Here is a 27,010-nt window from a genome sequence, read left to right as displayed (position 1 = left end):
AATAAGTATTAAGCATCGTAATAGATGACTGCTTCTGTACTTATACATGAACACGCTCGCGCTGAAGTTCGTATTGTAGCTAGCCTATCTGCGGAACTGAACCGAGATTGGCTGGTCACATGTCATAACTAAGCTGCTACACCGCAAATGCGGATTGTTATTTTGACAAAAATAAGTTAGCATCAGTCGAGTCCATCGAGCTCGATGCCATAATTGAGAAGTTTTATCAAAATGACTTGGATTTTCATACGATCTTTGCAATTGAAACTGTAATCAAATAATGTAAAAAAAAAAAAAATTTTCAATAGTTTTTTTGTGCTATGTTTGCCAGTCCAATAGTACGTTCATTGTAAAGTTGAAAAAAAACTATACATATTCCATGTACGTAGGCTGCACGAGTCGTTCGGGTAATAGTCATTCTTTGTTAGGCTATTTACAAGTAAAGAATGACGCGCATATGACTGCGTAAATTCATCTGCCAAGTAAAAGCTAAATGTCTCCGACGCTTTGTCGAGGTACTAGGCTTCACCCCCCGTTGTTTTCACCTACATATATAAATATAGTTGTTAATAATTAAAAAAAAAAACAAATAAATGCCCTACAATTGTGCTTTGTTCATCTTGGAACCCATGGAAAAGTATGATTTCCTCAACACGGACAATGGGCGATTTGGTGAAAGGTAATGTTTCATTGTCATACCACATCGTAGAAGTAGTAGTCCCTTTCATAAACGCAAGCGGGATGATGCAAGCTTTGTGTGTGTGTCATGGTTAGATAGTCCGCTTTACAATACGGGAATCATCTATCAAGGGAACCGATGACGAATGTTCATCAAATACAATACACCTGTTTTGCCCATTATGAGGAAGTATAGCAATGCATGGTGTTCAATGCACAACTGGTGTCTGTAGAGGATCTTCTATCGTTTGATTCATCACAGTGGACAGGATGGAATAGCTTTAGTAAATGATGCGACAATGCCAGCAATAAAGGTCAATTCTAACACGATTCACTGCGTTTTATAACGAAGAGTTGGCTGTTGGCCCTAGCTAACGGATGGATTAGAATATAGCGAGCTTTACACTTGATGCTACTACTACTGCCTGAGTTGCTTCAAATAGCGGGCCCCTCACGGTACAAAGCTAGTCGTACGTCTATTCCTCATGACCTACGTTACGTGTCTTCAAGTTTGGCTGATAAACGGATAATGACGTCGATGACTTAACTGCGATTCCTGAAACAACTGTAAACGAGCTATCGATCACATTCGCTGCGCGTCAGTTAAAGGCCTAGTTGGCGAACTAGGTTTGCATGCACATAACGTCAAAGGGCCTAGTAAGATACCTCTCTAATTCTTCTAGTGTATCAACTTGATGACCTAGAGTTCTATATTAAGATACAGTATTGAATTGTGTCTTTGTACCGAATAAACGTTGCCGTAAGTAAATGAATCGGTTCTAGAACTGGTCGAGAACCAATAAATGAATCCATGTAGAGTTTTATTATAATGTAAATATATCGATTTACTTTTAAGCGGGCAGTAGCACGTACTTCAGACAGCCGTACTCACAGAGAACGTAGACCAGGATTAGAGCACAGTTCACTCCGCCGACGCTCGCAGCTGCACTTAAAAGTCATGTGGAACGTATTTTGAGTTTTTTTTTTCCATCTGTTTGCCGTACATTTGATTCGAATTTGATATTATCCCTAACAACGTGTGTAATACACATAGGGAAACAATCATGGTAAGTCCCGTAAAGTGTACATTTTTCCCAACATTTTAAACAGGTTAAATACATATGGAAACGGAACAAGTGTTTTCTTTCTATGTAAACTTGAAATGTGCTCGCTTATAGCTTTAACATTTTTCACACATTCAATGAGAGTGAACATTAAATGACTACGGGAAAAGCTACAAATATCTGGCATAAGTTTACTACTTTTTTATTTTCAATTTATTTCATATGATTCTATGGGACTGTCGTTTGGCTAAAACACCGAAGACCCTTTATATCATCAACTCACCATGGGCTTCTTGGTGATAACTATTCCCATGACACACTGTACAATTTCCCCGTTTACGCTCATAGATATATATCGGCGCGGTGGCTCGAACAGCCAAGACGTTTGCCTAGACAAACTAACGGTGGTTATCGGTTATCGACACATGCCTCTCAGAATCTCTGATTAGATATTCTTTATCACCGTTTAATTGCCCGTGGTGTCCTCATTTCAGGTCTAGTGACGGTTCTTGGGGGTACGATGATTTCACATGGCGCGACCACAATTCATGAGACTAAAGTGATCGGAACCTATATTCAGGGTAAATATGCTCAAATCCTCGAGAGCACTTCACGTGTGATTCAACCCAGCGCCGTTGGGGTTTCTCCTTCACCAACCTTTGCTTCACAAGGACATTCTACAGCCCCACCGGGTCTACAGGTGAGTTTCCACCAGATGGAGTGCAAGTGTAGTTGCAGATGCTTTGAGCATTTTGGCAATTTTCGCGACGGCAGAAAAATTCGCAGATTAAAAATTAGAGTATTCACCTGCAAGCAGTGTACTGCTTGGTAAAAATGACATTTAGTCTATTATTAAGCAAAGTAACAACGTAACATAAACCGGTTCTCGTTTTTGGCTGAATACAAGAAAACCTTACATAATCAAAAGACTGATATGTTCTTCGAATGTTTCAAATATATACATATATATTAGATTTATGAAAACGCTAGAAACTGCAAAGACATAAAAGAGTGAACATGCGTTAGGGATTACCTGAAGTGTTTGTCCGGTGAGTTAAAATATACATAAATATTTTTCAAGTACTTAAAAATAAGTGTTAGCTCTGAAAGAACAGAGCTTTCCGCTTATTACGTTCTACTCGGTGACGTGGTCTAGTAGTTCTCAAAGACTGTCTTTGAGTGATAATGCATGGGTGCTCTCCGATCGTCTTCTTCAACTAACATGAACCGAGGAATGAGCTCGTGTTCTAAAAGTAAAAATAGAAGTTAGCATTCGATCATGACTTTAATCGGCGTCTTGCGAAACAGTCGGTCCATTTGTTAACATGCCCCTCTCAAGTCAGTCGTTCGGTTTACCTTTCTTGGCCGCGAACGCAAGGTAACTTGAATTTATCTATATTACCTGTTATATTTAATCAAGCTCATTTTTTCCAAGCTTCGAAACTAGTTGACGCTTAATCAATCGATAAACTTAATCCTGGGTGCGATACAGGGTTTGAATGCGCGTGGCGCCTGGATGGTATTGGTTTTGAGTGAATCTTATAACTAACAACCGAAATCGATTTCCCCTTCCAATCAATTATTTTCTGGATTCGATCCTACGCAGCTTGGGATTTGGAATGATGCACAGCTTAAGAGCTTGCAATAAGCCTTAACTTTGCATGATATGCCTATTTTCCTAAAATGCGATGTATAAAAGGGAGAAAGTAGGTTTTTGTTTTTGACAAAACCATTTTTATAACCGACGCTAACAAGTAAAGAAAGATGGGTTTACATTTTGCGTAGACGTGGTATAAGTTTGTTAGACCTATTTGTTTGTAACAAAGCAGGCAGCTAGGTACTATCAATATATAATAGTTTGCAGAGACGACGTCACAACAGGATTCATAATTGTCTCTTGTCGCGCACCAAGGTTCTCTATGGACCCTGCAGAATTCTCTGTTATCATGGCCTTTCTGAAGGCGTTCGTACTTTATTTTTCCTGTACACTAATGTAATATTAATAGTGATTTTAGTCAGTTGCACACCAAGGCCCTAAACTATGGGGCCCTGGTTCTCGTAAGTGAGAGTTTTACAGTGCCATACATATAAATACGTTGCTATTCGACCTGCATAACGCATGAAGCCATGAGTTCTTTCAGAAAAAAAGACTGATATGAATATGCTGCTTATGCAACACCTAGGATACGTAATACCAATTTTGAAAATCAAAAAGGGTGCCACAGGGACTAAGTAACGTGAGGTAGCTTCACGCACGTTCGGTGGGACGTCCTGACATCTTTGTCAGACTGGAGGTTGACTTGTTTTCCTAAATACGGTGTCCTACTGGTCAATGGCTACATATGATCTGATCGTCCTCGTTAAACATTTTTCAGTACAAAAAATATCTTGAAGCTATTGAGTATGGAATAAACTGGCCTGAAATCTCAGCCTTGAGGAGCGCCAATGAGAACTGAAGCAGTTGCTTAAAAAGACATAATTCAAGATTTAATGGACGAAGCCAACCGGGTAATGTTGTGACGTCGTCGTTGTGGGCTAACAAACGTATTCAGTAACAATGAGTGTGATCATCGTTTGACTATTGATTTCGTATGTAGTTTATTACCTGGTTCAATTTCCACCTTAACCGTAAGCCTAGTCTTCGACGAATTGTGAAGCTAAGCTTATCTAAGCTGCGTGCTCTAACCTTAGCAGGTTTGTCAGACAAACTTAAATGCGCGAGAGTTATGTTATGCATTAGCATGGATTTTGTGTTGCCTGCAGAAGTTGATTGACATTCATGAACTTCTTGGCCTTGCAAATGGCCGAACTGTTCGTCGCGAGGTTTGCCGCGGAATCTGTTTTTCCAATGGCTATTCTAATATTGCACTTACCGAAGTATGTCAATTAACGAGTATGATATTTGCTCGCATTTCGCTAATGGGCACATAGGGCGGTCATAAGCAGTCGCAGTCCGTCGATAGGTACGCCGTGTCCGACGATTCGCACATTGACCCCAGACTACCCCTGGGGTCGCAACACACACAGGGTAAAATAGGGATATTTTCGGTGTTTACAACTGGATACGCTTCTTTGTTTCTAACTAGGTTCAGCTTAGTGGTCAATTTTTGCTGCTAGCTCTCAACCTAGATTTGCTCGTGGTAATTTTTACGCTCTTCACTAAATGTGATTCCTGTGCTTAACTGCTATGTACCTATTTGAGAATTCGCTTATAATTAATTATATATAGTTACAATGCCAACGATCACAGCGTCACACGTGTCAAATTCATTCTCCAGCAGCCTTGACTGGTGGCGTCCGTATCGGACACCTCATCGGTATTGCAAAAGTTACTATGTGAATGCATGAGGTTCAGTCATTAAGCAAAATTTAGGGATTCAGGTATGAAGTGGATCGGCACAAAATCTGTCCGTGTCTACACTTGTGGTTTGCAAAGTAGATAGACGAATATTGTGATTAAGCTCTCGTGTGTCAGATTTGATCACTAACTTGGTTGTTGCTGTTGATATTTACGGTGATGTCGAGATGGGTACTCACCCTTCTGTGCGATCTTCCGATGCGTGATCTTCAGCTGTAGCCTCTTCCCCTAGCTGTGATACTATGTCCTGCTTCGCTACACTGGCCGAATTACTGTTAGATTTAAGGATAATGTAAGCGCGTTTGCACGCCCATTAAAGGCGAAACTGTCCATGTCCTTTTGTTGCAGAAACTAGTGTTGTCTGCCGAATGAGTTTGCTTTACATGTTACCGTATTAAATTACGGAATTAAACCTCTGATAACCTTTTATCCGGAATAAGTAATCATATTATTATATATTGCTAGGTCTCCGAATACTTTAGTTATGCAGCACTGAATAAACATGTAGCCTGAACTAATAAGTAGGCTGTCTGTGTGGAAAGATGCGAAACTTTCCAATAGAAAAACAACAAAGGCAATAGTCTTTCATCCCTGATTCTAACGTAAAGCAATCGTTGCATGCTAGAGGGCGGCAGAAGCGGTACAAGATTTATATTCTATTACGAAAACTGATTAATAGCATGGATAAGGTTTTAGAAGTAATCACAGGTTGCGACACAGGTTTCCTTTCATACAGCAGATGAACCGTTGACGATTAAAAGTTAGCGTATTCAACAGCTCACTACTACGGATATAACTAGTCAATGAGGCATTAGGCATATAATTATCGACAGGCTTTTTGTTGGCTGGAAAAAAACCAAAGGACTGGATTGCTTTACGCATCGCGATTCCTACAAACGTTAAACGTTAATTTTTTACCTTTTTAACAACGGAAAAAGGATCACATTCCGCTAGATGCTAGGCATCATTTTCTATTTTCACTTGTCTTTTCCTTTAAAAGCGATGCGTCAACATATATGGTAAATATTAGAAGTTCATCTACAATTGAACTACGGGGAGTAACGCAATAGTGGTTAATGTTTTGGCCTCTTGGCTTTTCCCTAACGTTTTTTTTTTATACTTGATAAATATCCTCCTTCTTCAGCGCATTTTTCTGACGGGGAGACTATTTGTATTAAGCAGAGAATGGAAATAAGCCATTACTAGATTCCACGACAGATCGTTCTTCTTTTTTTTCGATACGCTAAGCACGAGCATAGCGAGTGAATGGTAATTTTGTTCTTGCAATACATAGTAGTAATAATAATAACGGGAGTAAGAGAAATTTAAAATCAAGGACGACATTAAGACGCACGTATGCGAAAAGCAAAACAGACTCGCATGCCAAATTTTCTTTATGTGTTTATGCGCATAAGAATAACGACAACAATTTTATATATATGGATATGTGTTTGCTGTTATAAGCCCGACAGCGCCACCTATATACGTAAACAAAGCCTTCACTTCCCTAAAAATTCTTCGTATCCGATACGTGTTCAGCATTACATTCAGTTATGCTGCTTGCGCTTGTTCACTACAAGCTATTAATCCGAAGACGCGCATCTGCTTGTCTCTGATACTTGGTAAGATTTGCATTTTATATGATCCCTTTGCTTTACCTTCCAGTCGGCTACTGCATGCTCTTTTTCGGAATAACTTTGCACTGATTTATTTATAACCGTCCGTACCCGGCCCTACAATAACAACAACACAAGAGCAGACGAAATGCCTATTTCATGCATATATATATATGACGCTAGTTAATTTTGAAAACGCTTTCTTCTTTATGCACTGCTTTGCCCCCGTAGCTTCACAATGGTGAATGTGTTCACAGCTGAGAACATCTGTAAGCTTCTGTCTGCTAGTTGATGTGATCGTCCTCATCGTATCACAGCCTGTTTTTGTACTGAAACCGTATCCTATCGTGTTTTTATTTATAAGATGTATTTTTGTGTCTTGAGAAGCCTTTGTAATTGCTAACCTAGCTGGCTTTCTTGTTGGTTTCATTTAGCCTCTTAACAGGATGTTCCAAGAGGCACAGTAGGTAGCGGTAATGTTCGGCCTTTGAGTATATAGTGTACTATCTATAAAGCTGATATTATCAAATGCAAGATATTGATGTAACAAATTATCGAATACGTCGAATGTACGAACTGCTCACGCGACTCACGGCTTCATAGGTTTTCAGCATGGCACTAAACGAAGCGATATCTATTATAGGTAGTATAGGGACACCTAAATACTAACCCTGAATTTCATATTATTACACACGAAAATTGCTGCAATAAACATGGAATATAATATAATTAGTGTTGGTGTTTATAAGATACATGTTGTATGTCCTAATATTGATACTTCGCTTTTTCTGCATGTAACCACAAATGCCCCCTAACATAGGCCATCAAAACGACACTGCGCTGAATAAGAAGAAATATTCAATATTATCAGAGCTCACTGGAACTTTGCACTGTACGCCAGTGCGTGTCAGCGACTTGGATAATGAAAAATTAACAACCAATATTAAATTTATCCAAAATAGGTCTTAAAAAAGAGATTGATGCGAGTCGTGCGTAGCAAACATACTGTGATCTATATAACTAGCTCAGCTCTAGTGTTAGCGTGTCCGAACGTTTCACGTATCGTTACGTCAGATATATTTGTAGGCTGATGGTCTGCCATTAGTGTGATTTGTCCTTTGCTATTGTTATTACTCCACTCGATAGCACCTAGAGGAAAACTACTATTACGGGACGTGGCACACTCTTGCTTGTCGTAATTCACTTCGCCGATACTTAACAGCAAACAATCGTTTGTCCTAACTAACGATAATGTCCTACTGTAGTAACTTGTCGGAAAGCGCTAGCAACAGTTCCTTCGATGACTGTCCAATCAGATCGCTAAACGAAGTGCAAACTAACATATGATATAATACGCCTTATATTATATATATTGCCAAAGCTTTACCGATCTAAGGCCAGTTGGACGAGCGTGCATTTTTGCATCACTGCATGTTTTCTTGTGCATATGCTATTTCTGCTGAACTTGGCGGGTTAGCAGTTTTTCATAGTCGTGCTAATTGCATGTATCGTACGCGTGCGTTCCTTGTTTAATCACACCCGCTGTGCATGCCAATAACCGGCCTGAGTCAGCGACGGCTTGATCCTTCGACGAACGGTTGGGTTAAAGGGGACGTTCAACGTAGCCTGTCAACGACAAGTTCAATTGTGTTCAAGTTCAAAGAAAAACTCTGCTTGACGCCTTGCCACTTTGCTCGTGGTATCCTGTCTAACTACTAAAAAAAAAAAAAAAAAACCCTAAACTTCCGCCATAATTGTTACTAGAAGTTCGGCATGCACTCAGTGCGTATGTACAAATAGCTCGATTGTTCCTAGGTTTTAGGTTGGCTTATAGCTGGCACGAGAATTCGAACGCGTGATGCTTCCGACGCTTTAGCTATCATACGGATGGCTATTTATACATGACAATGTACAGGGATAGTGTGTCGTTGCGCTACGTACCCGAGTTGATACTGTCTAATGAATTGTCCTCGCTTTTATGTGGCATGCTTGAAGATACTATGGAAAAATCAATTCTAGCATTTACCTGGGAGACTGTCACTCTGCCAGAAGTGATTGATTGCACCATGTTCACGAGAAGGCGATAGCGCGAAACTGATCGATATTAATGAGAAAATTTATTAATTATGTGAAGATCTTATTTGACCCTTATAGTAGAAACTTGCCTAATTACAAATTAAGTACATTAATTAACAACGCGCGAAGTATTCCAGCACGTGGGTCATGACGTATGGAGAGAATGTAGTGATTTGTGTCACTCGAAAGGAAAATGCGTTCGCGTAAAGTCGCAGTAATATAGAATCCTGTAGGGGAGTATGGGATCTGTACGGGATAGAGGCTATATAGGCCATTTCGTGTTCTTCGAGCCAGACTTTTTAAATGAGCGCGGGTCAGAAATTGTCTGTAATTGTACATCGTTTCCAGATGTCAAAAGTGGAGCGACTGAATATTATTTTTGCATTTTACCGAACTTTTGCTTAACTAAAAAAGGAACAAGATAACTTCCGTCTAAAAAAAATTATGTTCAGTTATATTACACGATCAGCTTGGGGGCTACGGCGAGGTAAAGTTTTATAGATCCGTATTATTTCAATTGAACACGAAGTAAACTATCGTCGACTGCACATCAGACGAACTAAGCTGCCTTGAGTACTATATTCATGTGTATTTATACATCCACTAACTTACCATATTGTAGCTCGTGTGCCACACTTAAAAAAATTTAAAAAACGTCGGCGAAACGTTATCAGAAGAATCATATTGTCAATGTGACGGAAACGCCTCGTCCTGTCGACTCGTCGCACCACCGGAATTGGCCAATTATAATGATTCTTAAGGTCTTATGGGCGTTACAATCAGCTTTGATTTCACGCAGCCATTCTTATGGAACAGCACAAGCCTATTTCCATGACGCATCCTCGTGACTGCATAATATTGTTGACAAATATTAAGTTCCTAAATATGTCATATGTTGAAATGGATCAAACTCCTAAACGATTTTACTGATCAGTGTTTGATGCTATGCATCGGACGTTCGATTACAGTAACCTGTTCCGGTTGTACAAGAGGTTTTTGCTTTGCTCTTTAATGATTAGCTGCTAGTGGACCTCAAATTTTAAAATGACGCATACATACAAAAAAATGAAGTAAAAATGAAAGTAAAAATAGAATGCGGGTCGAAACTGGGCAAGAAGAAGTTGCAGCTATTACCGGGAAAGGTCTATCGTTTAGGTAGGCAGCTTGTGAATTTAGGAGAATTGAAGACGGATCATGTTGGAACGACAATTCAAGGCTATGGACGTAAGCTGCTGCAGCAGCTGCTACTCCAAACAGCTTACATATGTCCATTCGTGACATGTGTTTGACGCACGTCAAAAGGCTACAGTAGCTCTATAATACCGAAAATCATTTAGGGTCGTGCCAGGCTTAAAGGGAAGCTAGTAGCGTACGAGTTGCGCCAAACCACTGAAGATCAATATAACAAACGGCTGGCATCGTGATCGGCACGTAGGCTTCCCTAACATGGGAGGATCACCTATTCTCGCTCCGATCCAAAAAGACATCGATTACGATCAAACTTTTTTTTGAGTCATAGAACTTTACTTTTTTACTTTAAATATCTTAAAATCTGGATGAGACATTCTGTCTGTCGGTATTAAATCTCTAAAACTGATAGCGTCTCTAGGCATTAAACTAGTTGTTGAATTGGCAACGTAAGAATATGAAATCCTTATCACAATACTCGCCTTCGTGCCTGCAAGTAAAAACACCATATTTTATTTCCTAGGGTGCACTCCCGTCGAAAGTCAAAGCTTTGCAAATCCGTCCAGATGGGTTACAAGGAAAGTGTTTTAAGGCTGCTCTAAGCATTTTGTCGCGACCATTCGCTGTTCTGTAGCAAAGCCACGCCCGCTAGTCATAGGTAATGAAAAGATTTTTACAGACCTAGGTGCAATAATGAGGTCTGCTTTGGAGAGTGACTTTCGCAGTGTTACACTTCTCTCGAAACTCGGCGTCGTACAACTGAGTAGAATTTTGTTACTATTTACGGTAGGGGGATCACAGTGTGTGACATAATCGGATTAGCAAAAGACACATATGAGGAATTGTTTACGATGGCCAACACCATTAGAAAACTTCAGAAGACGGATCTTTTTCCTTTGAACGAAAACGTATTCACAGAAAATGACTTCCTTTAGGCTAGGATTGGCTAGGATGATAGCCAGTCGGGGCCGTTAAGCCAAAAGACAGAATTCGTAAACCATCCGATATTCTCACAAAACAATATTAATACCTCTGTCTTTGAAAACGTGGGTTTGTTTACGTCAGCTGTCCAAGAGAATGAATTATATTAAACTGTTCTCTCCAAATAATTCGTTGTATATCAATGTCTATTTTTTTTTCACAAATTAAATACTTAAATGTTCAACACAGATTGAAAGGGTGGTTTCGGACCTCTCCAATCACTCTAATTGGCACAGCGCAATCCTTGGTCCATATAGCCTCACTAGGTGGGGCTATATAAACCTACGATATAGGTCGATTCTACTGTTTGTCGAAAGGTGACTATTTGTTGGTTTCTTATTTTAGGCAACGAGCTAGACGAATCCTTGGCGAAAGCATTGTTATAATTTTTTCTCTCAACGGTAGTGATTAATTAGTGCGCTTTGGCCCATGCAGTTGTTGTCATGTATACACATGAACGGACGCGATGCTGTTCCCTGTCGACGAATGAGCGAAATGGGTTTAACAAACAGTACCCCCGATATCATTTGTAGGGGGTGCTGCGAAATACGCATGTCATAGTGGCATGGACATTGGGTATTGACCTCGCCACGAGACCCTACTGGACATAATCAGCATGAATACCTAAAAATACCTGTAGACTTTTCTTTCTTGTCACAATATCAGTAATGAAGAAGATATGGTTTATTGAAAATACGAATAAGTAATAAAGGATTCGTTTAATGTGAGCACATTCGAGTCGAGGGCTAAATGTCATGTTTTTTTACAACGCGTATTTACACGACCGAAATGTTTTTTAGACTGTTTCTATAATAAGCATGTAATTAACCGTACTGGATGGGCTCTCGAGTTGGCGCTGATGCGTATGCTTTACCTGCAAAAACCCAAGACATCATGCAGAGCTTCTTGTATCGTTTTTGGGCGTTAGCAGTGCGTGAACCTACTAAATTGAATCAATCTATTCTAGGTTTAGGCGTGCGAACCACGAACGAACATGAAGCATGACAATTTTAGATTTTGTTATCTACAATAGTTTTCAATGCACGTTCGCTGGTGTATCCAGTACCAGTCTAGTAAAAAGCATCTATTTAATCTATCTATCTGTGAAGCATGATTAGAAACAGCGTGCGCGCTTACTCTAACCTTTAGAGAGAACGCAATACCGTATGCAGGAGATGACGTTGAAGTTCATCATGTATAGGGTACGGGGTCCCACTAACGAGATCCTTCTAGCAGGCTATGTTAGCTTAATAGGCTATTTTACCGTGCAGTGTATACTATAGGAAAAGATCTCGATGCAGCACGAGCATAGGCATATAGTCGCATGCTGAATATATGTGCGTATAAATAACCGTGCATGTATGTATTATAGACATTTCCTATGGATATTGTCGATATGTTTTTTACGCACTGTTCCCCCTGACTTTACAGCTAAGGTAACAACTTCTTCTCTATCAGCTGGAGAGTAGTAAGTGAACTTTGATATCAAACTTAGTCAAATTACCATTCATGTAGGTGCGATACAATGATGTTTAAGCGGCACAGGGCACTTTGACACAGTAAGATATAGAAACGTCAAAGAGCTGTAACTGTAGATTGGAAAAGAAACCCAAATTCTCGCTTGCATGAAAAACTCATGCGTATGTATCAGCTCGTAAACGCCGTTTGTATGTGAACATTGTTCGGCCAATGGCATTCAGGTAGGATTGGACGTTCACTTTTAAAAGGCTGCGTTTAAGAAATTCAGTCCCATAGTGGTAGCTGTATACTGCAGAGTTGTAAAGCGGGTCATTGGGAGATATGTTAATAAAAACTTTGTTTAACCTGCTTGAGCTTTTGAAATATTACGTTTTACTTTTTTGAACGATATTATATTTCATGGTAGATTTTTGTGTTTTACTGGAAAATTGAAAATGCAAAAGTTCCGTAAGTTTCCCATGCGCATCGAACTCATGTCGGTATTATGCTGATTCAGTGCATGGAATATACTATTCATTAAGCCATCTCGATCAGATGGCTGCATGACATGAGTCGTTGTACGTGCACAGACGTGTCTCAGATGGAGACGTTTCGAATGTGTGTCTTTTTGCCACTTGGGAACTGTACCGTTGCTCACGCCGTCATTTAAGTCGTTTGCTGTAGACGCCCGGCCTGTGAACTAAATGTTTACTATCTTATGTCCCGTATGACTGTCATTAAGTATTGGTGCAGATGGCTGGTTTCTCCCAGCATGAACCCTCATATGTTTGCGTCGCATTTCGAATCCAGGTCACCTCAAGTATCCTTAACTTTAATAGACAAGCACATTATCACTGCACCTTTGCGGGGACGTTTATGCACTATTCAGGCTCAGCATCGTCTGCACCACACATGCAAGAGTCTAGTACATATAGAATGATAGAATGCCGCATGTAAAAACTATATGCATACATACTGGTCTTTTTATATGTCGTTGTATCTCATACATAGAATATTGTAACTAAAATCTGTGTCTGGGCAGATTGGAAAGGTAATTCAGAAGCTAACTTGCATGCTGGATAGGCATATGATTTATGATGAAATGATACTGCAGAAGGTGGTAGTCCACGAGGAACAAAAATATCACTTGTAGAAGTAACGTTACGCAGGCCTGCGTACATCATGTGTTCGGCTACTGACACGCCAGAAGAAGGCCTAGCCTTATGTGCAGCACATGGAAAACAAAGGGAATTAGCCTACGTATGAGTGCGTCTTGTAAATCATGCAAGCCCTCTTTAACATTAGCTAAACGACGAGGCGCCTCTGTATATAATGCAGGTATACTGATTGCGGCAAAGTGGCGAAAAATCAAACGGAGACAGAGATATCTCGTTGTCGTAACATGAGGAATTTATACGGCAAGCTGTCGAATGTATCATGCACCCCTTTGTATTATGCGAGGAGCACATGTGATGCCTCCAGCCCCTTTCAGAATGTGAATTCATGCCCAGAAAATTCTTTTAACTGACAAAACAGTACAGAATGATTGGGAAGCTATGTTGCAGCGTTGTTATATACAGATAAATACAATACAAATGGTACGACTAGCATGAAATGGGCACGCTCGGAACCGTTCCCCATACTGATCATAACTACTCGTGCGATGATGGATATATCAATATATAAATATTATCTAATAACTATTAACAGTAAATGTTGAAGCGACAAGGGCCGTGTTAATAGTCTGTTTGATCATAGTATGTTCGGCACGCCAAGAGAAAAGCCACATCATCGCGGGCGTGCAGTATCCATCCGGGGGCATTTGGTGGCAACTATTTAGTGGTGTGGCGTTCGACAGAGAATTAATAGTATTAGGTACGAAGAAAAAATTACGTCTGCAATTTATATAGGAAACCAATAGTAAAATTGCGTTTATCATCGGCATTTGATAAAAGGTTTGCGGCAGCCAGCTCAACAGAAGTAATCAAGGTTAGGTTTATGTAGGATGTAATTATGGAACGATGTGCGTCATTAACTAATATACGATTGCTTAACACAAACAAAACGAACGGATAGCGTGTCTGTTTCTTGCATGTAGATGACGCTTCTGGTTTGGGACTTCATTTGGGATTTCTTTGTTCAAATATCACGTTAAAGTTCTATGCATAAAGTGGAAGCCATACCCTGTTGACTTCGGGAATACATCAACGTCTCGTTCGAGAATGATCAAATTAACCTCAAAAAGTTGATACGCCTTAGCCTTGTATCATTCGGTGCTGGCTTTTTTTGGTGGATATGACACCGACTGATTTAGACAATATTGTTTCCTGAAGCATCTACACTAACCGGAATGTTAGAAAAAGGGATATTTCACATTGGTACAATTATAGAGTTCGGTTACTGCACGCGTATAGACAATAATTATCGTTATCAGTTATAGGTTCAGCAAAGGCGCATGCAGTCGCCGTATTCCTCGTAACTGCTCGTGCATGTGACAAAACCTAGTGTACATACGGATGAGTACTCTTAACATTAACATCAAAGGCGGCTGCAATAATTATTAAAAGAATGAGCGACGGTAACAGTATTCATGGCGAAAACAACATGCAAGGCAGAGAGGCCCTATTACGACGCTGTCACGGCTAACTTAGAGGATCCCGATGTTGTTATCGTATAGGACCATGTACATGTATATGCAAAGTATATAAACAGTCGCAGTGCTTGAGGCTGTATTAACGTCATTATTATTTCATATTAATTTCAAGGATGAATGTTGACAGGATTCGTAACAGAGCAAGCAAGCGAGGTTTTTGAGCCGTATTTAAGGTATGTTATATTAGCTAAACCAGTGTGCAAATACCACCGCCTGAGTCACATGAACAGCGCTTGATGGTTACCAAAGAAAAGAAATACGAACACATATGAGCTTTGTGGTGGCGGTAGATGCATTTTTATTTTCGGACTTTTGGGGGAGCTTTGGGTGGGGGACGCAGGATCCAATAAGAGGTCTGGTGTTATCTGAGTAACCCCTGAACTCGAAAGGGCTTTGCATGTGGTAGTGTGAGACTACGCGGCGTTGGAAAAGGTTATGGGAGGTTATCGTGCAAGTTTTTGCACGAAGGGAAGGTGGAACGTACAGTTTGGCAATAGATAATTTACCAGAATGAAGTAATCTGCACCAACGAAAGTTGATCAGGTATTGAGCCTTATGGGGAAATGATGGCGTGACTTCGTGGTTACCTAGAATGCCTAGATGGGTATAGGATTACACAAAATCATAACGTGGATAGTAGATGATGCTTTATACTGCAGGTCCGCGAGGTGGGCCAAAGGCATGAGAAAGCGGTCAAAAGGCATGCAGATTATAAAAAATAGTGTATCCTAGCGTTATAAATGGAATGCGTTCTATGCATGACCTAATGAAATAGGTTTGGATTGTTTTTGCGAAACGTTTGCCGCTGTTTGTCAAGCGTTGTTATTTTGCTTGCCAATTAAATAAATGCGTCGGTAGGAGATGGTACGGCTGAATGACTTATATAAAGCACCGAATCTTCGCAAGTTAGACCATATCGTGTCTTAGTTTCAGCCATTCACTGAGCACTTACGCCATTGACTACTGAAATCTAACATGATCTCGTAGTGTACATAATGTAGAAAAATGCAGTGGTATTTTTACAAAATTAACGGCAAGTCAAACAAACAATTATAGGGCATAGTGCTATTTTGCCACATGGACCTGCAGCAACACAAATTTTCTACACATTTGCTGTACAATTATGCTACAAAATGTAACTGGTAAGCTAACATTACTAACGGCTCTACGGTTTACTCGATTGAGTACGGCGGCAGCAGATATAGCTAACATGGTATAGTGTCATCCCTGTAAAAGACCCCATGGTGAGTATTATCAGTTTAATCATCATATAATTTCATCAAAGGTAAAACCGACGTAGAAACGAAGGCATTACTAAATCCATCGCATATCTGAAACTTCATAGAGCGAAGTGTATCTTGTGCCTAAATTTCAGGTCTAACATAAATAGGCTATTAACAGTGTGAATTACTATGATTAACTGTATTTCTGCTGTGAGTTCAGCTGCTTCTAATGCCGTTGACTCATAGTAAACGTGTTGCCGAACGGGGAAAGGGGTAGGATGAAACGCAGTAACAACTGTATAAATGTCAACGCGAGGCCCTGTAGACGTTTCGTCGTATAACGATATAAATCAGACAAAATAGATGCTGAGCTCTAGTGTGGGCCATAGGGTACAAAATCGAACGATGCCCATTCCCATAATAAAATGTAACGTCGTTGATTTAGTATCGCAATACTGAGTGTTTTCGAGTGCCGTATGTATTAAGCCATATTGAGCGATGTGCTAGCTGATGTAGGTAACCTAACCGATTCGAAAGGGATCTTTGTGTCTGTATGTGTCTATTGTCCCATGATCCTGCACCAAGGAAGTGGTAATCTGCTAAAGCGACGTATTTTAAATTCGAAATTAGGCGTAGACAGACGATTCTTTTTGTGTTGGAACGGCTCAGATGCCCGACGCAATGCTGTATAGTAATAACAATAGAACTCAGTTTAAAGTTCGGAACATTAATTTCTCTATATACCGACACATTTTAGTATAGGGATGAGTTTCAGTGCCGAGATGGGGAGAACTTGAAAGGTTCAGTTGCGTGACTTGCGCGAACAGGCGCGCAAAAATGGCTCCCCAATGAAGCCGAACTATGACAGAGTGAGCTCATAGTTGTCGCGTCATTGAACACTGAACCACGCAGGACCTTAGCTACTCCTGCCGACAGAAAGGAAACACCGTCGGTAACTAATTATACTGAACTTGTTTATTACATTCAATTACGTCACATGTTCACGTCAGTTTACCTATCATACGGAGAGAAACTGGCATATTATACACTAAAACGGCCAAGCAATGTGTTCCTCGGATGAATCTAAATTGCATACGCTTATGTTACCGAGGAGTCTCCCTACGAACTTGTTGAACAGCAACAATTCCCCCAATCCATGTTACGTTTGCGACATTTTATCCTCGATAAGCATTTCCACAATAGCGCGCCGCATCATCGGATGAGCTCTGGTGACAACTAAACACCAGCAAAATTTCGTATATCGCCATTGTCCGATCAATATCTTCTCGCGCAATGCGCGCCGAAGCTGATTTTTTCCTGTTGACACTTCTGTTACGAGAAGACGTGAACTTTTCATAATTCAGGTTGTGCTAACATGTTTGCCTATCAGACTTTAGGCAACTTAGTGTTGACGAGGTGGAGGGAGACCGAACGTAAACAGGCAGACGATTTTTCATATGCAGACAGCAAAAGGGCTGTCGAGTACCTACGCTTAACTATGATGGTAACAAACAGAGGGGTTAATTTACTTAAATAGCTGCGCTTTTCTTATCCGTCTGTCCTGTTGGGTTTGTCTTTGACTTAACCGCACATATATGGTAATGAGACAAGTGGGTTCAGTAATGAAGAGCAAAGTGATCGTTGATAATTAGTGAATAAGTCATACAGGATAATTATGAAAACGAAGATAGGCACCTATACGAGATGCTTGGATAGGTATCGCGGTTAAGCGAAGGCTGGCTGTTGAGACACGTAAACCGGAATTTAAGAAATATATTAAGTTTGTATATTCACAGCAAGGGTTGCAGTAGAATGTTTCTATTCTAGAGCCATGATCACGTTTGCTGTGATTACGTGGGTGTCCTTTAAGGCTAACGGTATTTGGAGCTGCTTCGATAGGAACCCCGCCGCCACAAACTCCAGAAATAATCCGTATTCAGTGTCTAATTTTATGTTGTTCAGCATGATAAGAAGGCATGATTTGAGATATCGAGTACGGACAATACCGCGCTGGGGTCCTTCATGTTTACAAAGTTCTATAAACATACAACGGATAGACGATTTCAAGTAACTGAATAGCTTAGTAAATTATGTTAATCTTAACAGCCATAGCTACGGACGTTCATATAAGAATTAGCAGTTACTGCGTTAAACGTCAGCTATGGGTCTCCGTGATACGAAGCCCGACATACGAATGCTTCAGTTCACGCTGGCAGGGCCGTCAGAAAGAGCGTGTAACTACAGCAATACCAGACGAAAAAGCTTGGGAACATCTGTTGATTGACGTCCACATCTGTAATTTATGGACAACAGCCTATGTTATATTACAGACGGAACCAATATTTTTGTGTATTTCTATAGCCGTTTACGTGTGTACATTGTACAAGCATGCATCACACAGACGCAATGTCTTCAGACTACAAAATTCCCCGTGATCGCATGGTGGGTGACGTATTAATATTAGAGAGACGTGGTCGAGGTTTGAAGCCGTGCATAGAGAGACTTAGTTTTATGCTGGGACGCAGCCGTCTGATCGAATAGCTGACGACAATATCGGACGTAAAACTCGACACCGAGGGACTACAGAAATCAGTTCCAGACAAGGGATATGGAGTCTAGGATTTAATGGTAAAACTCCCGTGGTACCAGGTAAATATGTTAGTACAGTCTGGTCGGCATATGATCAACCTTTGACCTTTTTGAAAAAAGGCTACAGGAAAGACATAATTCCACCTACAAGCTTCGGTTTAGAATGATATCTAAATCAATTCTGAACCAGGCCTGCACTGAATGAATCTTCGCTTACCAGATATATGCCCTATTCGCAATGATGTCTGGTCTGCATTATTATTAATTACTCGTTAACCTCCTTGAAACAAAGTCGAAAAATATATGGGGCGCTATTTAGTAGGATGCAGAAGGCTGAACAGTACACAAACGCCTGCATTCAGTTTGTAGTTCAATAAAATCTAGCAAGGACTTTTGGGCAGGTCTAATGACCTAACATGGGCGCACTATAATACAAAATATTTTTGGCGAACTTTTAACCACAAACGACCGTAGACAAGAAGTTTATTATTTTTTTGAATATTTCGACTCATAACGCAAAATCAATCATTGGCAATATTGCGGTCTTGCTTTATATCAGCTGCACTGGCTTTAGATTGATGTTCAAACATTTTCAGTACGGCGATACGAATGCAAACGATTCTTGCACAAGGCTTTTGTGAAGTTCTCGAACTCCTCAAATTTTGATTCTGGGATTTTAAATAGGGATGAATGGAACTTCGAGACCCCTTGAAAATATAAAATCCTTGTAATAAAAGTGGAATACGGGCTCACTTTGTGGAGTCCATCTAATGTGTCCCCTCGATGATTCCTACAGGTGTATATCGTCTAATAGCTTGTTTTGTTTTGTTTTCCCACTATGGGGAGGTCTCGTATTTGAGGCCCTATAGTAAAATTGCCCACTGTAATAACGAAACGATGTAAAAACAGCGTATCAAATACCTATATCAGTTGTCAAATACCTACCTATACTCATCAGAGTATCAAATACCTATACTCAATCAGATATCGGCGCCCTAGGACTACGGATAACATTCCGAGTGACGCCATGATTTCTCCAAATACCACGATAAGTGCCGACTATCGGAAGCATGATTGTGTGAACGTAGTCACACTTGATGGTCAAGGGTCGGCTATCAGCATTTATATAGCGGGAGTAGAACACGAAAGATGTTTGTTCGGAACGAACTGAGGAGGATAGCAGAGAGCTGGACAGTTTTTTTTTCATTATAAATAACGAATACAACCTTTAAACATCCGCTTATCAAGAAGCTCAGTGTTTAATAACTTGAATGTTAAATTTTCTTATGCGTTGCCTACGGCGTTCATCCTTATGTAGTTGTTTGTGTGTAGACAAATTATTTGACCATTCTAATAAGTTGTAATATAGCGTGAGCATTTTCCGGTTGTAACTTGCATTTACGTAACTAAACATGGCTAAGAAATATTCTCTCTAAACACCACTGTGGAAGTATTACTCTTGACAGTTGGTAAAGCGCACTGAACTGTTGAAATGTTAATTAACTCTTTGCAAAAGCTACATGGCAAACTCGAATGTAATTTTTCTGCTTTAACAAATCAACCTTAAATTACTGCAGCAGATTAGTTTTCTTTGGCGACGAATCCGCACGAGGGAAAAATCTTGCATTTCCACCATACCATCACTTCCACCAGAGGAATTCACCTGCGTCAGCTACAAGAGACAGCACACAAACAATTATAAACATTGAATTTTAAATCGCCCTTGTATTTGAGCAACAGTTTCTCCTTAAGAGCCGCTCGCGAAAAGACCTTGGTCTTCATCAAAAAAAACTACAGCTTACGTAGTCAACAATCGAACCTCTGACTCGGGACGAAAACGTGCCCAACAATCGAATAATGGTCATCACCTATACTATCTAGCACATTTTGCCAGTGATTCTAATACAAGATGTGAGCAAATGGTTTTCGAAGTACAGAAGCGTTCCCATCAGTTTTTCCATTCACTTGCTTTGTTCGTCTTGTCACTGCTTAGACCAGTCACGTACTTCGTCGTTAAACTATTTATTAATAGCATTCCGGAGTCCATGAATACACGTCGTGACCGTCTCGCTGTCCAAGGTCGTGCATAACAAGCAGTTTGGGTATTTGGCAAAACAGCCTTCACGCCACTTTGAAGTCCACGAATACCGTCTCAGAGACGCTGCTTTAAAAATTGGTACCTTGCACCTAATTTCCAGAAAAGTGGGCTGAAGGTCCATAATAATCATAATAAAGTTGGTCAGTTAATTATGTGCGCATTCGGTCAAATAACGCGATTTAATGTAATACGCATAAGAGAATGGAAGTTACTGTCCGAAGGTAAATCTAGCTAGAATCATTTCTTTCATTTTAAACTATCCACCATCCTGCGAGTCGAAAAGGACCAGTGGGTTCATATCGATTGGGTGGGACCAGTTCCCGGATCCGAGGCATATATAAATGTGGGGGCTTACTTTATAGATCGTGCTATATATATATATGGACAGTTATTGGCCTTTAAGGTTAATTAGTTGGGCAGACTTGCTAGCAACGCTGCTAAAAGGCAGCCGGGTGCCTAGTACCTACCGAGATCCACATGCTCAGAAAGAGCACTCTTTTATGCATTCGTATGTAAATTATAGCGAAAGCGGTGACTTGTAAAATGCATGACAATTTACAATCCGGCTCTTTTCCAGTTAGATGTTGAAATGTATTTCTCCGGCCCTTTAATGTTGACTATGCGAACGCTCTAAAGCACGTAAAAATTCAATGGCAAAACCTTAGAAAATACATACACTGTACCGTCGTTGACATACGCACTTGTTAAGGCCGAGGGTTAAATTTACGTTTTGATTTTTACTATGACCTCGGTACAATATAGGGACGTAGAAAAATTAGAGTAAAAATCACCCAATTTTCTTGGTACAGAAAAGTACCGAGTGAAGCTTGGCGGTCGGCACCTAGTGAAAATGTTCACGAATTAGTATATATACGTGTGAATAACGCCGCTAAAAAACAGGAGTGTCGCTAATGGACGTTGTGAATACGTAAGCATTGTACCTGCAAATAGCCTTTGAAGAATTCAGCCTGCACTCCCTTAAACCTAACAGACCGTATTTTCTTATATGCGACCTAGACACTATGAAAGTAATGATACTTTGAAACTTCAGACGGGACCAAACATCGGCTTACTAAGGAGAAGTAACATTCCGAGGAATGATATTTGCTCATGGAATAAGTCAAATATAGCAGCGCCAAAACGGGAACTCCGGACACACAGGGATAAAGTGGTCACTGTTTGCGCCGACTATACAAATCCTTTGACCGACTAAACTTCACGTCTGAATTAAATACGAGCTGAGCGATGGCAAGAACGGCTTCTGTTGGCCATTTCTATGTTTCAATAGCATCATCTTTTACAATAGAATCTCAGATTCAGATCGATGCACATCTAAGCATTTACCAGTATCCACGTGAGTGGCGAACGTCTGTCGCGTACAAATTTTTTATACAATCGGAAATGTGTTTAGTCTGCATTGACGAACTTCGTCTGGACTTCAATAGATTTTTCTACGATACCGACATCATAAAAACTAAGCTATACATATAAATCAAGCAAAATGTTTACACATATCAGCGAGTTTCGATTAAAAGCCTTAGGCAGTCCTTCAGCAGTTTTGGTACTTTGCTCGATGAAAATCTTGATAATGAAATTCTGTCTTAGAAAATTAATTTAGGCTTAGAAACATGAAGAGAAACGGCTTTTCTCCGGTTATTCGGGCTAACCGAGAGTGCGCTGGCGCTGGCTCTGGCAATGTAGGTGAAAATAGGACAAAAGCCATTGGCCTGTGGTACTAAATACATTATCGTACCTTCCGCGTAGCTTCTATGGCAACCAGAATTGCATTAAACATGAAAGCAAAGAAAAAAAAAAATAGCAGTCAATGATCCTATGAACCTTGTCGTCGAATGGCGTAATTACGTCTTGTTTGTCTGCAAACGTGGGCGTCACCTACTTTGCTATGGCTTACGTATTCTGTACCTAATGCTATATAATATATGCATATGCATCCACGTATGTGCATGTGCTTGTACCGACACACCTGTTGGGCATACGAACTCGGTAGCATCTGCTTGATCATCGTTTGTTAACCAGTGCCTCCGTTCATTTCTATAGACGCAACAATTAATGTACGCATATACACCGAAAACATAAAACAAATATTTCGTATCATCCAGATGACCAATGGACGTGCATATGTCAGCCCATGTAAGTCTACGCGAAGGGAAGTAGACAACCAAAAAGCTTTTCAACCTACCCTAACACCAACTGATTGATTACCATAATTCATTATATACAAGATACTGTCTACGATTCGTTAGGCACCTATGATCCCCATCGTTGTATAGCCCCCCATTCATTCGCTGTGGTGACGGTCGTGGGAAAAAATTAAAAAGCTATTTCTGAGGCGACAGAGGCCGACGGCATCCGCGGATATCGTTCCGAGCGACGAACGTCTCTTGACGCTGCCCACGGTAGCGCGAGATGTGGTGCGATCTAAGATGCACGTGCAGTTTATTGTTGTCGCTGTCCCAGTTTTCTCAGTGATACGTTTGTTTTTCAAAGGCGATCCTCATTTGCGAGTCCGGCCCAAATCAACGGAAAGGACCGTAAACGATTTAGCAACTCAAGACACTGCACGGGCTAAGAGAACAATATAAACGACTTTATAGTATAATCCCCATTGGAAGGGAAACATATCATGAGCACTGCAGCGTGAATACGATGTCGGGTCATTGGCGTAAACGAAATATTATCCTGTAGAAAGGTTCTTCAGAGGTAGATTTATATGCATATAGAATTGTTACATGATCGGATTTTGGGAATTATTCTTCGGAGTCTGAGAGCATGATTCATTGTGAGATGCACCTAACTCTTCCCTAAGAGCGAACACTCTTAAAATATGAATATATATTTTCCTTCTTTCTGTAGAAACTTATATTATCGAGTTAGGCAGATCTCGTAATTTTACCTAAATTTTGACTATATTTCTAAACATTCTAAACGTTTCTTGTTGAATGCAGAGTTTTTTGTCATTTTCCTTAGACAGTGTATTTTAGCTGTAACCCACGAACCAGGACACATGAATCTGTTTGCATTATCAAATGAATATCTAAACTATTGCAGTCATGCACTTGTTTCAGGCTTCCGCTCCGCCGGCTGCATTGCCCCTATCCTACAACTATCGTAGACTTTCCTGATTTTCCTTGGTTCCAATTTAGCCCATTTACCGAGAGTCGAGGGAACGATATGCGAGTGAACGGTCTTAGATATTAGCCGCAAAAAAAGGAAAATTTATTAACGAATTACGGAGCCCAGTGGCACGTTTTCCGTCGGCATCCGTGTTCTTTGCTTGCGGGAATTCCAACCAGGCTTTCATTAGCTGACTTTAATGCCTCATTTTTACACATTTAATCGAGTATGGGACACTCTGTCGCTGTTGTTAAACCGTAAAGAACTATGCGGTTGGGCGCAAACGGGCCATAGATTAACTCTACTGGGTTTTATATCTTCTACCTATTTCTGGGCCGTCAGCATTTCGTATATTAGAATACGCAGCCATAGGTAATCTATGAAAAGCCCACTGAAAAAAGGAAAATCGATGTTTTTATATAAAGAATAAAAGCTGGCGCTAGGTCGTTTTTGAAGGGAAAATATGCGTAGAATTAAAGTGCGTTGTTTTTTGCACTGAAATACAAGTAGACCATTCTTTTAGAGCCTATCATAAGCCGATACTCGAGATGTGTTTTTAAAAAAAAATCATTTTTCTCGAAGAGCATAAGGTTTTAATAAGTAATAATCGCTAAATAAAATCTTTGCCTATGAGTGCACCTCGTATAACAGTACCAAAAAACGTAATTTTTAAAAAAATCAGCATAGTGTCTAAAATATATCCTGGGCTTCACGATATAATTTGACGCCATAGAACCAGGATTTCCCATGTCACTTCTGGCTTTTTGTTTACCTATAAAAGCTAAACCAAACCTTTCGGGTTTTACACCTGGCACCGGCCTTTAGGCATTCAATCAGACGGCTAACCTTCACTGCAAGGCGAAGTGCGTCTGCGCCCGGATTCGAACCGGACCATTACGTGCCATTAAGATTAGCAGTTAAATACATGGGCTTACCTAGGAAGGCTGCTGGCACCAAACTGGTATTTATAAAAAGTTAGAAAAGCACTTCCTGGTGAACAGCATTTGTAAATGCAGCTGGGAAGCTACTTTAGGTTTCTTCGTTTTAACGATAAGAATCACCGTAAAGTACACCCATAGCACGTTCTCATACCAAGCAGTGTCTACTCGAACAACTGCATAAATCCCATGACGGACCTGAGGTCTAGTTCGACCAGTTCTAGGCACATGTTCTAGCATGATAATGCTCCAATATTAGGATGATCCATAAATATTTAGAGAAGTATTTCTTACCAGAAAATGACATTCTCTATCAATCTAACACGGAAGTAAACACGGCTTTGTGAATCTGTAATCCTGCAGGAGTTATGTATTCTCGTTCAAAGACGAAATGCATGCATAAACTAAATTTGAGCAGAGCGAAATTTAGAGAGAGTCTCTGTCCTTTTTGTATATATCAATGGTTAAAAGGTCAACTCATCATTGTTTTCGGGTAGATTCGAAAGAGAAATAGCAGAAAATATACCAAATATTCGTAAAGGGGGTTTCTTAAGCAGATTTGTCAAGGATAGTGAAATTGCGGAGGCAAAAATCATAGGCCACATGAAATACTTCAAAGTTCACGTTAATATTTAACCATGGAAAACCTTACGTGAAACAAAAAGTATAGCAGACGCTCATTCTGGTACACAAGTTTAACTCTAAATCATGAACTTGTAGAAAGAGCATGAATAAGATGACGATTGTCGATACAGCGGACAATACAAGATTATTAGGATCGGTGTTGGTATAATATGGTGCCCTGGAAAAGACGTGTCCCTAAAAGGTTAGAGAATAAACCCTCTAATCAATTTGCATAAAGTCTTCGACGAAGTGTCATCGTTCTACCGAGAACCACCTATTGAATGATGCATTGTTATTAAGCTTGCAAGCTTACGCGAACGCCCATTTTTATGATACACCGGCCACAACAAAGCCTTTGCTATACGTTTAGCACAAATGTCTTCCACGATTTCCCGTAAAGTGTAATTGTGAATGTCATTTCCACTATTAAATGCACGGACATTCGTCAACTACAAAATCTAAACAGTTTCCTCTTTTCTCGTTTACTATCTCGTTTACTATATATATATGCAAAATTTCTGTTTCTTACCATATCAGTATATCTCACTGGATTTTCAATTCGACAACTATCAATTATGCTTTTATGGGTTATCACTTGACCTTATAATAGGCTTCTCTAGAAAAAAAATATATTCAAAAGGCAATAAATAAGCAAACAGTATCACATGTCCTTTTTGTCCAGACTCGATAACAAATAGACAGAAGGTGACTCCATAACCTGACTGTTTACACCAACGTAGGCTGATATGTATGGAAAGGAAGTCGCTGGTTTTAGATAAATATACTTGGAAACTCGCAGAGCATATAGATGCGTGGGTCCTTTCGATTTATTTTTATTGGGATCTTATATTTATGACTGCGATTTACAATGCATGTGGAGCTAATAACTTATTGACAGCAACGACACAAACATCTACGAAAGCTGTCAGCTTAAATTTCGTGTTCACGCCAATTGTGTAACCAGTACACAAATTTACTACTGATCCTAAACTTTAGGAAGCTATAGCCTATTTAGCTGGCAGTTGTTGGCCTGTTGTTTATGATCTAGAGGACAAATTGAAACTTTGGTTCTGTAACTATTGGTTACAGTCTGACTTGGGTACAACTCTTCATGTATCGTTTTACATCCAAATTGACTGACTACGAACATGTATTTCCTCCGACGTACACAACAAATCCTGGCACTAGATAACTGTTCTACATTAGCAAATGTGAGCAATAGCATCTCCATAATAGTCCGGTGGTAACGTGTTCGCCCCTAAAACTTGAGGACTCGTGAGGGAGCCTAGATTTCAAAGCAAGCCGACATACACGGTTAGTTTCAAGCTAAA

At 40.1% G+C, this 27,010-nt stretch overlaps 1 protein-coding gene and 1 long non-coding RNA gene across 6 annotated transcripts in view; one reads left to right on the top strand and one right to left on the bottom strand.

The window, feature by feature from the left end:
* Positions 1–27,010, top strand: part of LOC111243915 (uncharacterized) — a 174,049-nt gene that overhangs the window by 119,455 nt on the left and 27,584 nt on the right. For all 4 annotated transcript variants that reach the window (XM_022790251.2, XM_022790249.2, XM_022790250.2 and 1 more), the window contains one exon: positions 2,237–2,442. In XM_022790251.2, the coding sequence (XP_022645986.1) occupies positions 2,237–2,442 (206 nt within the window). The remainder of the gene's footprint in view (positions 1–2,236; positions 2,443–27,010) is intronic.
* The window catches only part of LOC147757801 (uncharacterized), a 34,536-nt gene continuing 9,013 nt past the window's right edge, over positions 1,488–27,010 (bottom strand). The window contains exons 3-4 of one of the 2 annotated variants that reach the window (XR_015322236.1): positions 2,026–8,342; positions 1,488–1,621 (exon numbers count right to left, since the gene is read on the bottom strand). This is a non-coding gene — a long non-coding RNA (uncharacterized LOC147757801). Of the gene's footprint in view, positions 1,622–2,025; positions 8,343–27,010 lie in introns of those variants that run through there. The other variant, XR_015322235.1, reaches the window with a different exon arrangement.

Source organism: Varroa destructor, unplaced genomic scaffold, assembly GCF_002443255.2.
Source record: "Varroa destructor unplaced genomic scaffold, Vdes_3.0 BEIS01000002.1, whole genome shotgun sequence".
In the NCBI taxonomy this organism is placed as follows: Eukaryota; Metazoa; Arthropoda; class Arachnida; order Mesostigmata; family Varroidae; genus Varroa; species Varroa destructor.
Note: the sequence above shows the minus strand (reverse complement) of the source record. Positions and strands in the feature narration are given on the sequence as shown.